Raw genomic sequence first — 19,503 nt, forward strand, 5'->3', positions numbered from 1 at the left:
CCACGGCCTCCACACAGTGTCATGACGTTGATGTTCAGATAAAAGCAGCAGAAACCAGAAATAATTAGCCAACAGCTCACTAGTCACCGCTGCTCAAGTTACCATCAGTTGTAGATATCAAAATATCATCTTTTACTGTAGATTTCGAGAGTTATTTCTGTCATTTATTTTTCTATGTATCTGGTCTCTGCAGCAAAGGCGTCACACACCCTGTGGTCTGACAACTCAGAACTTGGCTGCAGAACGCAAAGAGATTATTAAAAAATTAGAAGCAATTGGGGCTTGCAAGTTATTCCTGGACATTTTCCCCAGCACCGTAGGAAATGGATGCCAAAACGTACAGCATTAGTGAGGCTCAGCTCTTTCTAGCAGGACGTAGCTGACACATCCTTATAAGGACAGACCTTGGTTCAGATTTTTAAATAAAAGCCCTACAGAAATAAACCGGTGTTGTATCCAACATACATGTGGTATATCACTTAGTCACAATGAACAGTGCACTCACAATTCAGTCCAATAAACAGACGCTTCATATTTCTGCTTCTCAGAAGTTTATAATGAGATAACACATTGCTACATAGTTTTACAATTATCTTTAAATGTCAAAAGATATTCTGAAATGTCAAGTGCTATGTCCTTTTAACTTCCTGTTGGCAGTCAGTTACTACAAATTATGACAGCTCAGGGTATACTAAAGTCTGTAAGTTACACTAAACATGCAAATTGGCCAAAATTATTGAGTTTAAATATTAAAAAGCTGCATGTGGTAAATAGTTTAATCATTTTATCAGTTACTGATTGAGTGAAGTTAACTGCTGCTGAGATTGTGGTACACAAGGGTGATAACATCTCAACTACTGGAAAGAGACTGCACACATCAGGTTTCTAAATTTGCAAGCTGGTTGATAGTGCTATTCTTGTCCCAGAATGAATCCTCCTTCCCTAGCAGACTGATGAACCCAAAGACAGGGGAACTCAGATGAGATTTTGTAACTGGCAAATGATTAAGCAAAGTCTCTGCTCACTACACTGTACAGGAGCTGGTCAGTATCTTTAGCCCAAAGTCAGAGAGAGTTACAAGGTGTGGAAATAAACCACTGAATCGTACTTTGCTAACTTTACCAGTAATTTATTATGGCACCTTAAAATTTAAGAATATAAGTTACCTGAACCACTGACCAGAAACACAGTAAACAGGGATTGGCCAATCAGCCCTTTGAATTACGATCATTGCTGACCACCTAACTCAGTACTCTGTTCCATTCTCTCCTCATACTCTTTGATCCCTTTATCCCCAGGAACTATACTTGAAGAAAATGTTCTGGCCTCACCAGCTTTCCCAGGCAGAGAATTCCACAAGCTGACCACTCGCTGGGTGAAGATGTTACTCTTCATCTCACCCTTAAATGGCCTGCCCTGTATACTTCAACTGTGAAGCCTGGTTCCCCACTCCCTGAGATTGGGAACAGCCTCCTTGCATTTACTCAGTCTGGCCCTGTTAGCATTTTGTAGGTTTCGGTGAGATCTCTCCTCTAAACTCCAGTGAATATTGAGTGCACAAGGATATCCAGATCTTGTTGTACCTTGCCATTTTCAGGCAGCATTGCTGAACTGTACCTGGATTGTGTTCTTCCCGTATTGATGAGTTTTCCTCCCCAGGACAGACACAAGATGGCTCTAATTAGATATGTTAGTGTAAAAACAAATGGGGAGTGACTGGTTTGACTGGACCTGTATGCAGGAGAAAGTGAGCACTGCAGATGCTGGAGATCAGAGTCAAAAGGTATGGTGCCGGAAAAGCACAGCAGGTCAGGTGGGATCCAAGGAGCAGGACAGTTGTCGTTACAAGCATAAGCTCTTCATCAGGAATGTCACTGCTCGAAACATCGACTCTTCTGGTCCTTGGATGCTGCCTGACCTGTTGTGCTGGATCTGTATTCACTAAAGCTGAGAAGGATGAGGGGGCCATAATTGAAATGCAGAAGCTTCTACCTGAGCTGTGCAGATGTTGGGTGGATGTTTTCCCTGCTAGGGGAGCCCACAATGAGAGAACACTGTCATAGGACACAAACTCGACCATTTTAGGACTGACATGAAAAAGCATTTCTTCACTACAAGGGTAAATAGTTGGAATTTACTCCCACAAAAGGCTGGGGATATAGATAAAGACAAAGGTTTGGATATGAAAGGCATCAAGGGGTATGGGGAGAAAGTGGGAATGTGGCATTGAGATACAGGATCAGCTATTCACCATTGCTGTCTCCTGAACTGCAGTCTATGGGCAGGTCAGCAAGACAGCAGGCTTCAGCAACCCCCCCCTCCCCCGATGAAAGGCATCTCCCTAACACTGACAACATGCAATGTTTCTGTGAGCAGTTTCCAGCAACAACATAGCACACAAGGGGAGAGCCAGTCTCATTACTGAGCACTTTGGAACAAAAGTATTTGCACCTGGCATTACAAGATTGGAGGGAAAAAAAACACATGAATTTCTCTCTCACAACCACATTCTGTCAGCCAAAGTTGGAAACCACTGATTTAACGGTTCTGCCTGCTGGGAGAGAAGGTGCCATCTCCCCGGTTCACTTTGGGAACTGTTTTTAAGGTCTTGAATTCTAGTTAACACAAACCTAGGCCCCTAGAGGATTCCTACAAGCACAGAGACTGAGAAATCTCACCAGTATCACTAGTTATCAAGGTGGGTCTTCATCCATTGGATGTGCAAGTTGCTGACTAAGCCAGTATTTTTTGCTTTGGAGCAGATGGTTGTGAGCTGCCTTCCTGAACGACTGCAGTTCTTGAGGTGAAGGGTCATCCACAGTACCTTAAGGAAGAGAGCTGCAGCACATTCATCACTGGGTTTATAAAAACAAAACGGCAACATATATCCAAGTCAGCATGGTGGGTGGCTTGGACGGGGAACTTGCAGATGAATGTTCCCATGTTTCTGCTACGCTTGTCGTTTTAGGGGACAGAAGTCACCTTCTAGAAGGTGTTATCTAAGCAGCCTTGGCAAATTGCAGACACGGTATCACTGGGGTGTGTTAATGTTGGGGCTCAGAGGTGTATTTTGTCCTGGTTTCTTCCGAGGGAGAAATTGAATGAGACGTGTCAAGCAGTCTGTGGTAACAAACAGCTTGTAAGGCCCTGGAATTTTGTTTCCTTAAATCGGAACAATAGAAACAGCCTGGATGGGTGTAGCCAGCTCTCATAGACCAGGATTTTTAGATTGAGCAGAAGTTGCTGGAGTCTTGAAGAATCAGAAGCTGTTTTGTTCGCCTCCCTCAGTTACAGCTAAAAGCTGGGGTCTCTTCCTACCACAGACATGTACGAAAATCTAACGTTTGAAATTTGTTTTTGACAAGGGGTGTGCTTCTAGGATGTTATTATATTGGAACAGTTAACTAGTAACAGTTACTGTTTCTATTATTCTGTTAAACTTTCCTATATAATTAACATTTTCTTTCTTTTGTTGTATGTTGATTATAGTTTTGTATAAATTGTGTTTTGCCAAATATTGAGTAGTTTGATCAATCAAATTGCATCTGGAACTCAGCACTTTACATTTACTTTTAAAATGAGAAAAAGCTCAGCTCTCGGCTACCTCCTTTGAATATTTTGAGGGGGTTTGGTCTGGTCCATGAGGAGGACATGGAGTAAATGTTGGAAATGGTGGATGGGGTGTCAATAAATGGGCTGCTTTGTCCTGGATGGTGTTGAGCTGCTTGTGTGCTGTTCAAATGGTCAATGGACAGCTGAGAAAGTGAAATTTAATGACATTAATTTGAAATAAAAGAAAGAGCATCAGCAACAGTGACCAGGAAACCACCTGGTCATAGAGTCATAGAGATATACAGCACGGAAACAGACCCTTCGGTGCAACCTGTCCATGCCGACCAGATAACCCAACCCAATCTAGTCCCACCTGCCAGCACCCAGCCCATGTCCCTCCAAACCCTTCCTATTCATATACCCATCCAAATGCCTCTTAATGCTGTAATTGTACCAGCCTCCACCACTTCCTCTGGCAGCTCATTCCATACACATACCAGCCTGTGTGAAAATCTTGCCCCTTAGGTCTCTTTTATATCTTTCCCCCCTCACCCTAAACCTATGTCCTCTAATTTCTAAATATAGGGATCTTATCAAAAAAATGCAGAAAAATCACGTAAGATTGCATTCTAGGCAAGTAGCACAATCTAGTCCACAAGGGTGAGTGAGAGAGCAAGTGGAGTGTGTGCACCAGTCAGTACCTCTGCCTCCAGTTCCAGCACGGTGTGCGTGCGTGTAGGAGTGGGGCGTGCGCGCGTAGGGGTGTGTGTGTAGGTGTGTGTGTGCGTGGGGGTAGGTGTGTGTAGGGGTGTGTGCTTGGGGGTAGGTGTGTGTAGGGGTGTGTGCGTAGGGGTGTGTCTGTGGGGGTAGGTGTGTGTGTAGGGGGTAGGTGTGTAGGTGTGTGGGGGGTAGGTGTGTGGGGGGGGTAGGTGTGTGGGGGGGTAGGTGTGTGTGTGTGTGTGTGTGTGTAGCTGTGTGTGTGTGTGGGTAGGTGTGCGTGGGGGTAGGTGTGTGGGGGGGTAGGTGTGTGTGTAGGTGTGTGTGTAGGTGTGTGTGTGTGTGTGTAGGTGTGTGTGTGTGTGTAGGTGTGTGTGTGTGTGTGTGTAGGTGTGTAGGTGTGTAGGTGTGTAGGTGTGTAGGTGTGTGTGTGTGTGTGTGTAGGTGTGTGTGAGCGAGCGAGCTCATGCCAGTCAGTACCTGTGCCTCCAGTTCCAGCACGGGGTGTGTGTGTGTGTAGGTGTGTGTGAGTGAGCTCACGCCAGTCAGTACCTGTGCCTCCAGCTCCAGCACGGTGTGTCTCAGTTCCCTCAGTTCAGCGTGAGCCTGGGCTTCACTAAACCGGACTGTCAACAGCTCGTTGTGCAGCTCATTGGTGGCATTCTTCCTCGGGGAATCCTTCCATCGACCTCCAGTCCGGGCGAGATGTCGCTGAAAATAGTTCAGTTCAACATGAGAGGTGCTCACCAACGGTGTAAGATGCTTTGTACATTGGGGCAAAAGCTCTATGGCCCGGTGTACATCATCTGCTTCGACAACAGAGCCCTTACACTGTGCGATTCTGATCATATCAGCAAGACAAGGTCCCATATGGAACTGACTACGACAGTAATGGCTTGAATGGGAGAAGGGCTGACCGTATGCAGTCACGTCTGGCTTACCTGCCAGTGTTCATCCAAATCCTTCACCTTTTGGTGGAGTTCTTTCATCGAAGTCACCGCCTCTGCCTCACGCAGCTTCAGTGCTTTTAGCTCTTCCTGCAAGCGGATTATGTTGTTCTCATCAGGAAGCGAGCTGTTTCTCTGGAATAAATAAATTAAAATGGTTTACAAAAAAAGGTTCAAGCAGCCTAAAGACAGCCATATCATGACAGCATCTATTGACACACACGCAGGGTATTCAGCAACTCAGGGTCTCAGTCCTAAATGGAACACTACCGCGATATTGGCCGTTGTCATTCTTTTTAAAAAGTTAATGCCTAGGCATTAATAAGCAGTCTCAGGCAGTGAGATCTCCAAATCTTCCTCCTTCCAAAAATAGCAGCTTACCTTTACCAGGCACGCACGCACATTCCACTCTTCCGACGACCCAACAACTCTTCGTCACTTCCCGCCCCACCCCATGATCTGAATGAACTATTTGATTTGATTTATTACTGCCACATGTACTGAGATACAGTGAAAAGTATTGTTTTGCATGCTAACCAGGCAAATCATACCTTACATAAGTACTTCAGGGTAATTGAGCAGAACACAGTGTTATAGTTATAGAAGATGCAGAAAAAGATCAACTCAAATATGTGGGAAGTCTGTAAATGAGTAGTTAATGTTGTTGTGTGGAAAGCTGAACTGATCCACGATTCCTGTTAGTTATTTAACCACCGGAAGGGGCGGAGCGGTGGGCAATGGCCTAGTGGCATTTACAGCTATATTACTAATCCAGAGACCCTGGCAATGACCTGGGCTCAAACCCAGCCATAGCAGATAGAATTTGGATTAAATTAAAAGTCTGGAATTAAGAGTCGTGTGATGGACACAAAACCAGTGTTGATTGTCAGAAACACACAGCTGACTCACTAACATCCTTACCTGCTCTAGCTGACGTGCGATTCTAGACCCAACGCAACGTGGTTGATTCTAACTGCCCTCTGGGCAATTAGGAACAGCAATAAATTCTGGCCTAGCCAGCAATGCTCACATCCCATGAGTGAACAGTATTAAAATAAACACTGCATTTAATGTATGCTGCAACAGTACTCATCATTGAATTTGTTGTATGGAACTGAATTATTTCTTGTTGGTTAAAATGATGCTTTAGTACATAGCTGACTCTTAAAACTCAATGCCACCTTACTGCCGCACACTTCTTACTCCCTGGACTGAGATATTTCAAATCATTTCAAATCTTTGAGTGCAGCTCTGATATCATCCTGCTTTGGTGTTATTTCAGGATTACACAGTTGCTGTACAATATGAAGTGCTGCCTGAGGCAGTAATTCTGACATAGCAATGTTCTGGAAGGCTTTACAGAAGCAGGTAATGTCACTGCTTTTTAAAAATTTTATTTTCTGGAAATTTCCTCCTTATGAATATTGCGGGTCTACCCTACAGCACATGGACTGCAGCTGTTCAAGGGCAATAAGTGCTGGCCAGCCAGTGACGCCCACAAGTGATTAAAACCAAAACAACAGTCCTCCTTGTGGGTGTCCAACATTTCAGAGTCAGTTAGAAAGAATTAACCTCCAACTGCTGATGCTTGGTTCCAGGTATGAAGAACCCAGTGTAGACTGACTGGTATCTTCTACTTTTCTCAAAGATTATTTCCCTTCTAATAACACCTAATGTTCAGGGATCTGACAAAAGGTGAGCTAAATACAACACACGCACAGTTTCAGTTTCACTGCTGCGAGAGATGGTGGGTTGTAAAATTCTTCAGAATGAACTTGGGACGAAGCTTGGAAAAATTCTTCTTAGTAGATGTCACATTATATTGATCATTTGTTTTTGAAAAGCTTTCCTTTTGATAGAAGATTATACTCAAAATGTGGACTTGTTCTCTCGATCAGTTACTGGGTGACCTGCTGGTTTCTCTGGAAAGCAGCACAACGGCTAGAATGTGGAACTGAGCATTTCACAGCAAGAGGGGAGAGAGCTGGATCTTTTGCTTTTCAGCTCACTCTCTCCCTCCAATTAATTCTGTACCACAAACTGCTGAAAGCAAACGGACCAACAGTTAAACAATAATGTTTCAGGACCTGGATGGTTGAATTGCAGTGAATGCTTACATACAGATGTTTAATAAGTCAAAGCAAGTTGTTGATTTGTGGAATTAGGATGGGGATTATGTGTAACCTACAACTGACATCAGTGTTCATAGTGATCAGATTCTACATCACAGATGTGCTGACTCATACTCCTAGGCCAGGCTCCATGCATGCCCTAAACTCTAGTGGCTTCAAGACTGAAGAGCATCAGCAATAGGGAAATTCCACCAGCAATGCCTCTGCTATATCCTCAAGATTCAACAGATGTTCTTCAGAAACGTTAATGTTCTTTTTTGAACCCAGCTCCACAGCAATTAGGAAACCCTGCAGTAAAATTAACTCTGACGACCGGAACACAGGTGGTACAGTGGCTCAGTGGTTCGCAATGCTACCTGACAGCGCCAGGGACCCAGGTTCGAGTCCACCTTCAGGTGACTGTCTGTGTGGGGTTTGCACATTCTCCCCATGCCTGTGTGGGCCTCTGCCAGGGGCTCATCTTTCCTCCCACAGTCCAAAGAAACCCAGGTTGGGTGGACTGGCCATGCTAAATTGTCTAGGGATGAGTACGCTAGGTGGATTAACCATGGCAAATGCAAGGTCACAGGGATAGGGTGGGAGGTGGGTCTGGGTGGGATGCTTTTTGGAGGGTCAGTGTGAACTCAATGGGCTGAATGGCCTGCTTCCACACTGCAGGGATTCTAACCTGATAGCTGACAGATCTTGTTTCCTCAACTCTCAGATGGCCAGCGCTAAGTGGAAGGCCAAAGGAAATGCTATGAGGACATTCAGAAGCTCTCTCTGAAGCTAGCTGCACTGACATTAACGAATGGGAGGAATGTGCTACCAACTGTCTGAATTGGTGACAACTTGCCCATCAAGTTGCATCACACTTTTGAATGCAAACACTTAATATGAAGGGAGAGCTCACTGGACAAAGACCTCTGGGTCATGATTCTGCCTGTCACATGAAGGTCCATGGTAGAAAGTGGAGGGGCAGCCAGTGAGTGCATTAATTGTACTTTGGTGATGGTGGGGAATTAGTTTAACTTCAGTCCAAGTGAACAGCTCCACAAAACAAACAAACCTAATAATTTTCCTCTCTCTGCAGATCAGCAACATTTTGTGATCTGCCAGTTTCCAGCTACATGTACCCCAGAGACAGTCACACCCAGTAAATCTTCTGTGGCCTCTGTTTTATACAGCCATCTGAATCAGAAGCTGGATAGGCCATTCCCCCCATCAAACTTGCTCCAACCTTCAGGAAAGGCATGGCTGATCGGAGTTTGGCCCCAACCTCTTATTCCATTAGACTTCCAACATCCTCCCGAGTCAAGAATCTATTCACTCGGCATAATAATATTCAACAATCCTAACCACACTGTCCTCTGAGCAGGGCGCTCCATAGACTCTTCACCCTTCAAAACAAAACAAAATCTCACCTCAGACTTAAATGGAAACCAACTGGTTTTTAAAACAGTGTCCCCGGGTTCCAGCATCTCCTATAGGGAAAGCATCCACCCTGTCCAGACCTCACAGGATCTTCTATGTTTCAACAAAACCACATCTTAACCTCCAAATGAATACAGGGTCCACATCTACGGGTAATAACACTTTCCCCCATCCCATTTCATTCCAGTATCAGTCAAATAAACTGGCTTTAAATTATTAACACGCCTTTTTATTAAATAATGTGTTATGACACAGAAGTCATACCCTCTGTTAATTAAAACCAAACACCCAGAAAGCCTCACCATCTGTTAAAATGTGAGTGAGTGTGTGAGTGACAGAGAACTCCTAATTTCCACTGAAGAAAAATAACAGCTTATTTTCTTAACAGACACTGAATAAAACTATTAACAGACTGAACACACTTCCCCCTAACTGAACACAATCCTATTAACATGCTGTTCCAATAACACAGATATTAAATATTACATGAAGTTAATCTCAAGTCCACACAGTCTCTGTCCTGTCTGCTGTCTTCAGTCTTCCATCTGCTGATCAGTTTCTTTCTTTTTACTGTGAGTATGTTTTATAGGGAAAGTGTGTTCTAATTTTTTTGAGAGCAAGATTTTAGATGGTCAGTTAGCTCTCCACATCTATGGTGGTTGCTCTGCTATTCAGCTGCTCTGACTAATTTTCAAAATGCTCGTTCTTTTTTATACCCCAAACATTGTACCCGCTCATTGGTCCGATGTTCTCAAACAATTAATTCAAACTCAATTGGGTTTTAGTATCCTGATCATAACTTAAAGTAATTGGCTAAATCTGAATTGTTGTCAAATGGATACCGGAGTTCTGGTTGCTGTTTTAACAGCCAATTGTTACACATATCTATTCTGGAAAAGCCCATGGCCCATCAGTTCTGTTTGGACGGCTGAGCCTGCACATTATATTCACTCCAAAATTCAGAAAACAGGATTTTAAAGTGAACATACACTCATTCGACTTCCTAACAAAAGGAAACTAAAACTTTACACAGTACTCCAGATGTGATCCCAGCTGTGCCTTGTACAACTTAGCAAAACATTCCTACTTTCATACTCAATTCCTTTACTAATACACATTGCATCTGCCTCCCTAGTTATTTGCTGTACCTGCGTACCAACTTTGCATGCTTCCTCTCAATCCTAACATTTAGCTCCATTCCCTATTATTGTACCAGCCCAGTGACGTTACCACAACACCAATACCTTCCTGATTGGTGTGTCTGTGAAGTGCCCAGAGGCTGAGGGGTGACGTTACAGAGGTTTATAAGATCATGAGGGGCATGGATAGGGTGAATAGCCAAGATCTTTTTCCTAGGGTGGGGGGAGTCCAAACCTTGAGGACAAAGGATCCAAAGGGTAATTTTCTTCTCAGAGGGTGGCACGCATATAGAGTGAGCTGCCAGAGGAAGTGGTGGAGGCTGGTACAATTGCAGCATTTAAGAGGCATCTGGATGGGTATATGAATAAGAAGGGTTTGGGGGGAAAAGGGCCGGGTGCTGGTTGGGATGACTGGTTGACACCGATGAGTTGGACTACAGGATCTGTTTCCATGCTGTATGACTATATTATAATGACGTGAAAGGCTTTCATGTCATTAAAACAGCAATATGAATAAAGGCCCCATTGCTGATTTTCCCATTTTAAGTTGCATTCCAGTATAACGCTTGTGCGACATGTTCAGGACAATCATAAAAACTGTTGCCACTAACGAGACAGTTGCACTGTGACGTAGCAGCCCTAACTTGCTGTGGCAAGTTCACTTCACATTTACAGTGCAAATGCAGTCAGTTCTTAGTAATCACAAGGAGGTTAACCATGAGCTTCTGTTTTTACAAGAGAGATGCACAAACAAAACAGATCAGTCAGTCAGTCAGGAATGAGAGAGGATAGACAACTCATTGTGCATCTCTTCCTTGCTGCAGCTTGTTGGTCTGTTTCTTATATGTCAATCATGGTATGCAGATTAAATGAATAAATATTGCACATATCACAGCCACACAAATAAATCCCCAGCTCAGTATCTTTATGAGCCATCTGTGCAAAAGAATATGCATCTCAAACAATTCTCTCTGATACACTGTTGAAAAAGTATGTTTGAATATATTGTAGCCTTCTATTCACCTTAAAGTCATGGTGCAGGAGAGCACCAAAGATTCTTCATGACAACCTCTAAAACCTTTTTGTCTCTCAAGAAATCATGAAAACAACTTCAAAATTTACTTCTGGACCTCATCGCTTCCAGAGCTTGGAAAACAGCAGAATGATATGTGCTATTTAAGATGAAAGGAGGAACCTTTCATCTTAAGCCAGTTGGCTTAATATCTGCTGTCAGGAAATTACTATAGCGATTCATGACGGAGAACACCTTGTATATACTTGGCAGATCAGAGTTAGACTGGATTTATATAAAAAGGGTACATTGTGCAAGACAAAACTAATTAAAGCTATTCAAGAGATGACTGGAGTCACAGATGTCATCCAGAAGGCATTGACAAAGTTGCTCTAAAAGATGATTAGCTAAGGTTGAAGCAAATTGAATTGGAAGCAAATTATTGACCTAATTAGGAAATTGATGTTTGGCAGGAGACAGAGAGCAGGTTAAAGAACAGGTTCGACAACTGCAAAGGTGTGACTAGTAGTGTCCAACAGGGGCCTCAAGTACACACACTAACAACTTAGATAACAGGATAGAGAACCACGCATTTCAATGTTCCAATAACACTGCTAAGGGAATCCATACAGATATTAACCTTAAAAAGTGAACGGGGAAGACGGAAACAAACAGATTTCTAATGCAGGCATGAATGAAGATGTCGAAAAGGAAGAACATGATCCTATGGTGAGAAGTGAGATATAAAGGAATCGAGAGAGATTTGGGGTCCTCACACACCGCTCATTAAAATGGCATGAACAGGTACAGGAATTAACCAGAGACGAGTGAAATGCTGGTGTTTCTATCGAGAGTAACTGAATCTAAGGGGAGAGAAGTCATTCTTCAGTTGTTCAAACCCTGGCTCACCTACACTTGCTGCTCTGGGCGCTAAACCATTAGAAAGGACGGATTAGCCTTGGAGAAGGTACAACGTTGATTAACCAGAATACCGACCAGATTGCAAGGATGACGTTACAAACAAGGGTTGCTCCTCTCGAATGGCAGAGAAGCTAAATAATTACTTTGTGCCACTCTTCACTGAGGAAGATGCAATGAATCTGTCAGAAAGAGAAATCCAAGGGGCCAGTGAGAACGAGGAACTGACAGAAATTAGAGTTGGTTTCAAAGGCAAAGTCGTATTGGAGAAGTAAACAAAGCTGAAAGTTGGAGGACTGACTGTGCATGCTTGTGGTGACCACACTGTAGGGCAGGATATGATTGCAGTGGAGAGATGCAGGATGCTGTCTCCAGTTAGTGATTCAGCCATTAATAGAGAGAGGTCATGCAGTAGAACTGCTTTCCTTGGAGCAGAGGAGGAGGAACCTGACGGAGAGCTAGAAACTTAGGAGGGGGATAGATAGGGTCGATAAGAGGAACCTTGCCCCCCCCCCCCCCCTCAGTAGAGGGGTTGATTGCCAGGGGATATAGGTTTAAGGTAAGGGCAGGTGGATCAGTGGAGATCTCAGGGGAATTTCTTTCACCAGATATCTGGAACCTACTGCCTAGAAGAGCAGAACTTGTGAGAACCATTACATTTCACAACTATTGAGATGAACACTTGGAACACTGGCGCTGGAAAAGCACAGCCAGTCAGGCAACATCCCAGGAGCAGGAGAATCAACATTTCGGGCATAAGCTCTTCCTCAGGATTCCTGACCTGCTGTGCTTTGCCAGCACTACACTCTCGATTCTGATCTCCAGCATCTGCAGACCTCACTTTCTCCCACTTGGAACAGTACAGTATACAAGCACGTAGGAAAAGCGAGGAGTAGAATGGTGTGGACAAGATGGGCTAAAGGGCCTCCTTCCACGTTGACCTGATGGGTTACATCCAAGTGTGCTGAAAGAGATGACCATAAAGATAGTGGATGCATTGGTGGCCATATTTCAAAATATAGAGTCTGCAATGCAGCCTTTTGATGAGAAGGTCGAAATATGACCTTACTGTTTAAAATCAGAAGTAACATGACGCCAGGTTATAGTCCAACAGGTTTGTTTAAAATCACAAACTTTTGGAGCGCTGCTCCTTTGTCACATGATTTCTGCCTTTGTCCACCCTCGTCCAACACCAGCAGCTCCACACCTTGCTTATTACTTAAGCAAAGGGAGAGGGTCAGACAGAAAAAAAGGGAACTAAAGACCTTTTAGCTTGACAGCAATTGCAAGAAAAGTACTAGAATGTTCCAAAGGATATGGGTAAGTTGACACTTTGAAAATAATTATGCTAATTGGTCAGATCTGAAGGGGTGGGGGGAATAACATTTTTGACAAATCTGTTGGGAGGCTTTCTGAAAATAAGTAGACAAAGGGAATCAGTGGATATGAAACATTAGATTTTCAGAAGGCTTTCAATAAGAAAATTAACAACAAAAAGCACAGTGGACTGGGACATGGTGACTGGAAAGAAAACAGATTCTCGGAATAAATGGGTCACTCTGGTGTTGGGCTGTGACAACGATGAGCTCTCGAGCCCGAATTGGTTCACAGTCTCAACTGATGATGTGGATGTGGGGACCCAAAGTAACCTCTCCAAGTCTGCAGATGACAAAATTAGGTGGGAATGTGTGTTGTCAGCATGGTGCAGAGGGGATTTGGCAGGTTGTACCTGCAAATGCACAGCAGGTCAGGCAGCAGCCGAGAAACAGGAAAATCAACGTTTCGGGCAGGACTCCTTCATTTCTGAGGAAGGGCTCCTGCCCGAAATGTCGATTTTCCTGCTCCTCGGATGCTGCCTGACCTGCTGTGCTTTTCCAACACCACTCTAATCTGAACTCTAATCTCCAGCATCTGCAGTACCTAGGTTGTATCGGGTATATTGTGTACAACGGTGCCTCTTTACTTGAGGAGAGATGTAGTTGCATTAGAGGCAGTTTGGAGGAGACTCACTTGATTGGATCCAGAGAAGATTGTCTTATGAAGAGATGATGTGGAGGAGCCGGTGTTGGACTGGGGTGGACAAAGTTAAAAATCACACACCACCAGGTTATAGCCCAACAGGTTTATTTGGATGCACTAGTTTTCGGAGCACTGCCCCTTCATTAGGTAACCTGATGAATCTACCTGAAGGGGCAGCGCTCCGAAAGCTAGTGCTTCCAAATAAACCTGTTGGACTATAACGTGGTGTTGTGGGATTTTTAACCTCATGAAGAGAGATTGAGCAGGTTAGGCCTACACTTTCTGGTGTTTAGGGAAACGAGAGGAGTTCAGGTATATATGATACTGAAGGGGACTGACAAAGCAGATGGAGAAACTATATTTCCTCATCTGGTACAATCGAGAATGTGAATTCATAGTTTTATGGTAAGGGATAGCAAATTTAAAATAGATGAGGAGAAATTACTCTCTCCCAGGGTCATGAATCTGTGGAATTTACTCACTCAGAAGGCAGTGGATTCCAGGACATGGAGTAAATCTGAGATAGATAGATAGACATTGTGTTGCAGACGTTTCGTCCCCTGTCTAGGTGACATCCTCAGTGCTTGGGAGCCTCCTGTGAAGCGCTTCTGTGATCTTTCCTCCGGCATTTATAGTGGTTTGAATCTGCCACTTCCGGTTGTCAGCTCCAGCTGTCCGTTGCAGTGGTCGGTATATACATTGTGTTAGTCTTTATTACAGAAGGTTGAGGGTTCAGGAGGAAAGATGGCTTGCTTCAGTTGTAGAGAATCTTGGTGAGACTACACCTATAGTATTGTAATGATTCGGAGATGCCGGTGTTGGACTGGGGTGTACAAAGTTAAAAATCACACAACACCAGGTTATAGTCCAACAGGTTTAATTGGAAGCACACTAGCTTTTGGAGCGACGCTCCTTCATCAGGTGATTGTCACCTGACGAAGGAGCGTCGCTCCGAAAGCTAGTGTGCTTCCAATTAAACCTGTTGGACTATAACCTGGTGTTGTGTGATTTTTAACTATAGTATTGTAAACAGCTTTGTTCTCCTTATCTGAAGGAGATACCTTCCATACAGGCAGTACAATTGAGCTTTACCACACTCTCTCCTGGGATGGCCATGTCATCCTTTGAGGTGAGATTGAGCAGACTGGTCCTGTACCCCTTGGAATTTGTAAGAATAAAAACCATTCTTAATGAAGTTTACAAAACGTTACAGGGCTCAGGAGGTTTCCCCCAGCCAGGAGCATCTGGAACCAGGGGACAGAGTCTCCTATTAAAGAGGCAGGCCATTTAGGATGGAGCTGAGGAGAAATGTCTTTCCTAAAAAGGGTAGTGAATCTTTGGAATTCTCTGTCCAGGAGGGCTATGTAAACAGTCATTAAGCATGTTCAAAATGGAGCCTGATAAAATCTCAAGGTGCACTGTCATCAAGGGATATGGTGGGGGGGGGGGGGGGGGGGGGGGGGGTTGGTGGGGGGAGAGAGAGCCCAGAGACGATGGAATGGAGGGTGATGATCTGCCATGAGATAGGAATGGTAGAGCTGGCTCGAGAGACTGAATGGCCTCATCGTTCCTATGTTACTATTTTTAGGTTAAGGACAATATGTTTGAAATTCCCAAACAATTAATGGGAAGAGAGAGCAACTATTTCTACTGGTTGGATATTCTAGGAGTAAAGGATATAGTATAAAAGTAGAACCAGATCTTTTTGGAACAAAACATTTCTACATGCAAGGAAAGGGAGGCAAGTGTGAGCTTGGACCTCACTCCCACAATTGAACAATTATTAATTTCACACAGATTACTAGATATTTGTTAATCAACGTATAAAGGGAAATGGACAAAAGGTGGTTACATGGAGCAAAGCTGCAGATACACCAATCTCTTAGTGAAAGGCAACAACACACAGAGAAGATAAACCACCAACTTCTGAGGCTTCAGGTTCTGCCCAAAGTGGGAAACTGACACTTGCTTCATCACTCACTGATCAGAGTAATACTGGTGTGAATGTCCTGATGACACTGCAGGTCACCACGAGTGTGACAAGAGACATGCATAACCTGTCATTGAAAGCTGAATGGAATTTCAAACTTCCCAACTAGGAAGGGTTTGGAGGGATATGGGCCAGGTGCTGGCAGGTGGAACTAGATTGGGTTGGGATAATTGAGTTGGACTGAGGGTCTGTTTCTTTGATGTTCGTCTCTATGACTCTAAGTGAGAGGCCAGAATGCAAAGTCAAACAGCAAAAGAGCGAGTAAAGGAAACAGAGAACTGTCAGGAACAGATTGATTTGGATACTCAGATATGGAAATGACTAAAAGCTGGTGGGCAATATTCATTCACAAGAATGTTCTGGGTTACAAGGGTCATCATGAAAACTACAGAAGTTAAAAGATTGCTCACTCCATGTTTGTACTGTCTAGTCGGTGAAGTTGATTTGGAAGTTAACAGGAAGCAGAAAGCAATGATAAACAATCATGTTCAGGTTGGCAAGCTGTAACCAGTGGAAGGCCACAGGGATCTGTGCTTGGGTTACTGCAGCTTCAACTATTGATCATCCCCATCAATTATATGGACATGGCAAACAACTTTCTTTGAAACTTTTTTTTATTTGTTCATTCACGGGCCAAGGGCATAGCTGGCCACTTATTGTCCCTCCCTATTTATTCTGGAGAGATTGGTGGTGAGCTGGCACTTGGATCAATGCAGTTCATTTGCTGTAAATACCCTGAGGGAGGGAGTTCCAGGACACTGACTCAACAAGAGTGATGGAACAATGATCTTTTTCTAAGTCAGGAATGTCTGTGGCTTGGACAGGGAACATGCAGGTGACGGTGTCCCCTTGTCCTTCTGGGTAGTTGAGGTTATGGGTTCAGAAGGTGCTGTTGAAGAAGCCATGCTACGTTCAGTGATAGTTTACCCTGGATGGTGTCGTGCTACACTCATGCAGGGCAAGTGGAGTGTCGTTTATGACAGACTTGGCTTGTGTTTTGTAGTTGGCGGACAAGTTACTTGGCACAGAATCCCCAGTGCCTGACCCGCTCTAATTGCCACAGTATTTATATGGCTGGTCTAGTTCAGTTTCTGGCCAATGGTACCCCTCAGAACATTGATAGTGGGGAATCCAGCAATGACAATGCTACTGAAAAATAAGGGACAATTGTTGGATTCTCTCTTTTTGGAGATGTCATTGCCTGGCATTTGTGTGGCATAAATGTTACTTGTCAGCCCAAGTCTGGGTACTGTTCAAGGTCTTATTGTGGACTCCGTGAACATCCCCACTTCCCCGCATTCTGATCAGATCTGATATGGGACATGTGCAGGAAATTGGGATTGGTGCAGACTCAGTGGCCAAAGGGCCTTTTCTGCACTGTATGAATCTATGTATCTGACCTTATTTATGATGGAGGGAAGATCATTGATGGAGCAGCTGAAGGTGGTTGGGCTGAGGACATTAAGGAACTCCTGCAAAGATGTCCTGCACCTAAAAATGAATGATTTTCAACACACACGAGCATGTTAATTTGTGCCAGGTCTGACTCCGACTAATGGAGGATCCCCCTCTCCGATTCTCATCAACTTCAGGTTTGCTAGGGTTCCATGGAATCTTACAGTGCAGAAAAGGCCCTTCCACCCATCAAGTAGGGGCAGTACGGTAGCTCAGTGCTTAGCACTGCTGCCTCACAGCACCAGGGACCTGGGTTCAATTCCCGCCTCAGGCGACTGACTGTGTGGAGTTTGCACATTCTCCCCGTGTCTGTGTGGGTTTCCTCCGGGTGCTCCGGTTTCCTCCCACAGTCCAAAGATGTGCAGGTCAGGGTGAATTGGCCATGGGAAATTACCCAAAGTGTTAGGTGCATTAGTTAGGGATAAATATAGAGTAGGGGAATGGGTCTGGGTGGGTTATCCTTCAGGGGGTCAGTGTCGACTTATTGGGCCGAAGGGCCTGTTTCCATACTGTAAGGAATCTAAGCTAAAAAAAATACATACTGCCAAAGCTACACTAAATCTACACTCGTTCGACCTTCCAGCACTAGGCCCACAGTCTTTACTGTGTTGACACTTAAAAGGCTTTTTAAGAAGTTGAGGTTAACTGCTTCACCTACTCTCTCAGGCAGTATATTCCAACCTCCCACTACCCTCCGGATGAAAACAGTTTTCATCAAACCTGTGCCTATCGCCTTAAAACTACACCCCTTGTTGTTGACCTTTCGACAGAGGGGTACACAGTTGCTTTCTATTCATCCTGTTCCTTCAAATCTTATACACTTCCATCAGGTAGGACCTTCTTTGCTCCAAAGAAAACAATCCAAGCTTATTCAGCCTGTCTTACTAGCTGCAATGTTCCATCTCAGGCAGCATCCTGGGGAACCTCCTCTGCATCCTCGCCAGTGCAATCACATCCTTCCAGCGATGCGGTGACCAGAACTGCACACAGTACTGCAGCTGGGGCCTAACCAAAGTCCGGTACACCTGCAACATAGCATACGGGACACAGATTTTCTTAACTACACTAATAACCTATTTAGCCACCTTCAGGGAGCTGTGGACAAACTCACCAAGATCCCTTGGAGCTTCCTAGTGTTTTGCCATTCATTGAATACTCCTTGATGCCACATTCAGCTGAGTGGGGCATAGCCGTCATTTTCACTGCTGTTTCAGAGTTCTGTTGTTCTGTCTATGTTGAGGTCGGGAACTTGACAGTTGGTTCGACAGAGTTCAACCTAAGCACCAGTGAGCAGGTTATTGTTCTGCAAGTGCTTTTGATATTAAAGTGGTTGTTGGCTGTGCTAAGTCTGATGTCAGAGAGGAGACTGATGCGCCAGTAGTTGGCTGTGTTGGAACTGTCTCATTGTTTGAGGGCAGGATATACCTGGACATTTTCTCCAAACTGTCAGGAAGATGGAGCTGTACTGGAACAGTCTGGAAAAGGGTGTGACCAATTGCGTAGCACTCGTCATAGAGTCACAGAGACGTACAGCTCAGAAATAGACCCTTCAGTCCAACTTGTCCATGCCGACCAGATATCCGAACCTAATCCAGTCCCGTTTTCCAGCTCTTGGTCCATATCCCTCCAAACCCTTCCTATTCATAAACCCATCCAGATGCCTTTTAAATGTTGCTATTGTACCAGCCTCCACCACTTCCTCTGGCAGCTTATTCCATACACATACCACCCTCAGTGTGAAAATGTTGCCCCTTAGGTCTCTTTTATATCTTTCCCCTCTCACCCTAAACCTATGCCCTCTAGTTCTGGACTCCCCGACCCTAGGGAAAAGATTTTGTCTATTTATCCTATCCATGCCCCTCAATTTTATAAACCTCTGTGCGGTCACCCCTCAGCCTCCGACGCTCCAGGGAAAACAGCCCCAGCCTGTTCAGCCTCTCCCTGTAGCTCAAATCCTCCAACCCTGCCTACATCATTGCAAATCTTTTCTGGACCTTTTCAAGTTTCACGACATCCTTCCTTATCTTCAGTATTATTGCCAGAATGTCAATATCGCAGTACCCACTATCTTCAGCAGTTTTGTGATATCAGGTTGTTCAAATGGAATTGGCTGAAGGCTGTCACCAGTGTTTCTCATTGGGTCATTTACTCAGCACTGATGGCTGAAGAGGTTTGTAAATGCTTCAGGTTTGCCATTTATAACTGATGT

The 19,503-nt window shown here is 44.3% G+C and overlaps 1 protein-coding gene across 6 annotated transcripts in view; it reads right to left on the minus strand.

Moving 5' to 3' along the window:
- Nucleotides 1-19,503, minus strand: part of LOC122552164 (EVI5-like protein) — a 214,493-nt gene that overhangs the window by 74,000 nt on the left and 120,990 nt on the right. For all 6 annotated transcript variants that reach the window (XM_087983404.1, XM_087983407.1, XM_087983403.1 and 3 more), the window contains 2 exons: nt 5,211-5,351; nt 4,822-4,980 (listed from right to left, as the gene is read on the minus strand). In XM_087983404.1, the coding sequence (XP_087839530.1) occupies nt 4,822-4,980; nt 5,211-5,351 (300 nt within the window). The remainder of the gene's footprint in view (nt 1-4,821; nt 4,981-5,210; nt 5,352-19,503) is intronic.

The sequence above is a fragment of the Chiloscyllium plagiosum genome, unplaced genomic scaffold, assembly GCF_037043375.1.
Source record: "Chiloscyllium plagiosum isolate Xiang-an unplaced genomic scaffold, Cpla_swu_hap1 HiC_scaffold_45, whole genome shotgun sequence".
NCBI classification, from domain to species: Eukaryota; Metazoa; Chordata; class Chondrichthyes; order Orectolobiformes; family Hemiscylliidae; genus Chiloscyllium; species Chiloscyllium plagiosum.